Source organism: Cynoglossus semilaevis, chromosome 14 (assembly GCF_000523025.1).
Source record: "Cynoglossus semilaevis isolate Cse_v1.0 chromosome 14, Cse_v1.0, whole genome shotgun sequence".
Classification (NCBI taxonomy): domain Eukaryota; kingdom Metazoa; phylum Chordata; class Actinopteri; order Pleuronectiformes; family Cynoglossidae; genus Cynoglossus; species Cynoglossus semilaevis.
In genome coordinates, this window is record NC_024320.1 from 17,602,183 (window position 1) to 17,604,561 (window position 2,379).

The 2,379-nt window shown below is 43.0% G+C and overlaps 1 protein-coding gene across 1 annotated transcript in view; it reads left to right on the forward strand.

Moving 5' to 3' along the window:
- The window catches only part of lhx5 (LIM homeobox 5), a 14,955-nt gene that overhangs the window by 2,602 nt on the left and 9,974 nt on the right, over positions 1-2,379 (forward strand). Inside the window, exons 2-3 of the mRNA XM_025062639.1 lie at positions 1,100-1,323; positions 1,990-2,267. Coding sequence (XP_024918407.1) covers positions 1,100-1,323; positions 1,990-2,267 — 502 coding nt within the window. The remainder of the gene's footprint in view (positions 1-1,099; positions 1,324-1,989; positions 2,268-2,379) is intronic.

The following is a 2,379-nucleotide window of genomic DNA, read 5'->3' on the forward strand; positions in this document are numbered from 1 at the left end:
GGTAAAAACAATGCTTAACAAAAAAAAGACAGTTCCACTTCTCGCTGATCACCGAGCTCCACGTCCACGTCCACCAGCAGAACACGGTCCAGTCCCGGCTGGGCCCAGTGTGGGACTGGAGACAACACCAGAGAGTCACACACAAGTGTGTGTCACAGTACACACAACTACCCGTGTGTGGATTTTATTTGAACTAAACTTGATGAAACAGCATGACGGGAGAATTTTTTAAGACAAAGGTAAAAGTTAAAAAAGAAACAGATACCTAAATACCGCTATAAATATAAGTACATCTATGTGAATATATGTATGTATATATATATATATATTTGCCATCATTTCCTGTACTACATAAATACGTATATATATATATAATTATATATGTAGTACAGGTAACGGTGTGATCCTCTGTTCCTCCCACACCAGCCATTATAAGCGGGTAAAATATGGATTAAAGGCAGATTTCCAGACTAAAATTCTCCTCCTCTGTTTAATCCCCTAATATATGACCTGGCTACAATATGTTGAGTGTCACTAATGCGTCGTGCGTTGGAGTTATTGTCAGAGCAACACCATCAAAATTAACACGCTTCATATCAGAAATACTGGAAAAAGAAAGTCGGTATTTTTTAAGTCATTTTTTATTTCCAACAGACTCAGGAAGACGAGCGTCGGTGCTGATTATAGACAAGCTGTAATAGCAGCAAACAACAACAGCAGCTGTATATTATATTATTGTTATTATTATTTTAGATTAATATCGCAATTTGTTTCGTAATAAATAATCGAACCGATAATTGAATATCGATTTAAATCCCGGTATTATTTTTTTGTATTGTTTATTTTTATTAAGTGCGAGTTGTAAAGATTATAGATTAAACATCTGATATGATTAACAAAAATAATTCATACATCTTATATCTAATAGGAGTATTTATTTTTATATTTTTATTGAGATATTTTTCCACTGATACATGTTATGTTGTTTTATATTAATATCATCCGACGTTCTGCATACTATACGACGTCTGCTGTTGTGACTGTGTGTGTGTGTGTGTGAGTGACCGCGTGTAATTTGTATTTTTGCCTTCTCATCCAGGCGCTTTGGCACCAAGTGCGCTGGCTGTCTGCAGGGAATCTTGCCAAACGACCTGGTGCGCAAAGCGCGCAGCAAGGTGTTCCATCTGAACTGCTTCACCTGCATGGTGTGTAACAAGCAGCTGTCCACGGGGGAGGAACTCTACGTGATAGACGAGAACAAGTTCGTGTGCAAAGAAGATTATTTGAGCACCGTGGCAATTAAGGAGGTCAACCTGAACTCAGGTAATCAGCGCTAAATAAGCCGTGATGTGTCTGTGTGTTTGTGTTTTTGTCTTCTTTTATTTTAATCTCTTCGTGTTCGGGTACTAACACACTTACACACACACACACCTATGGATGGACGCTCTCTCGCTCGTACGTCTGATAAACATAAAGGCCTGAAAACCCTCGGCCTTGTTGGGGAGAGCAGAGAGGCGAGTGTGGAAAAGCTCCGGACGCGCTTCCCTGAGAGATTTTGTGTGTTTTTCTCCAAGGTTTTTCCAGTGAAAACCCGTGGAGACCACGTCACAACACTCTCGTCAGATGAATGGGTTCAACATTTACCTCCACAGGACCACGGCTCTCTGTTGTTACTGTGCGCCGGGGTCCAGTGGGGATGAGAGCCGTGCGCGCTGCTCCTTCTTCCCTCTTGTTTTCCCTGCATGTCATTTCAAATCATTCCCAGCGTCACGCAGCTCTGGGTGTGTGTAAAATACCACGCACTCCAGTGACGAATAACGTGTTTATTTCGGATATAGATAAGACAGAAAAAAATGTACATGTACAAAATGTACATACGTTTTGTTTTCTTTAATACATATAAAAAAAAATCTACAGTTCTGTGTGGTGTTTAAACACAATCGAAGGTTCCAGTCGTGACCAGCGTGTTCTCCCGTGTCTCCCTCTCAGTGTCGTCGTGCACGGACAGAAGTTTATCTCCGGATCTGCAGGACCAAGTACCGGACGATATCAAGGAGACAGACAATTCAACGTCCTCCGATAAGGAGACCAACAACATCGAGAACGAGGAGCAGAACTCGGGCACCAAGAGGCGGGGGCCCCGCACCACCATCAAGGCCAAGCAGCTGGAAACGTTAAAGGCCGCGTTTGTGGCCACGCCGAAGCCGACACGGCACATCCGAGAGCAACTGGCCCAGGAGACGGGGCTGAACATGAGGGTGATACAGGTAGGAGCAGCCGGTGGTACTGATGGGTGACGAGGAGGGAGAGAGAGGGAGAGAGAGAGAGAGAAATGACGGATCATGCATCTGTGCAATTACACGTTAATTCTACAGGAAC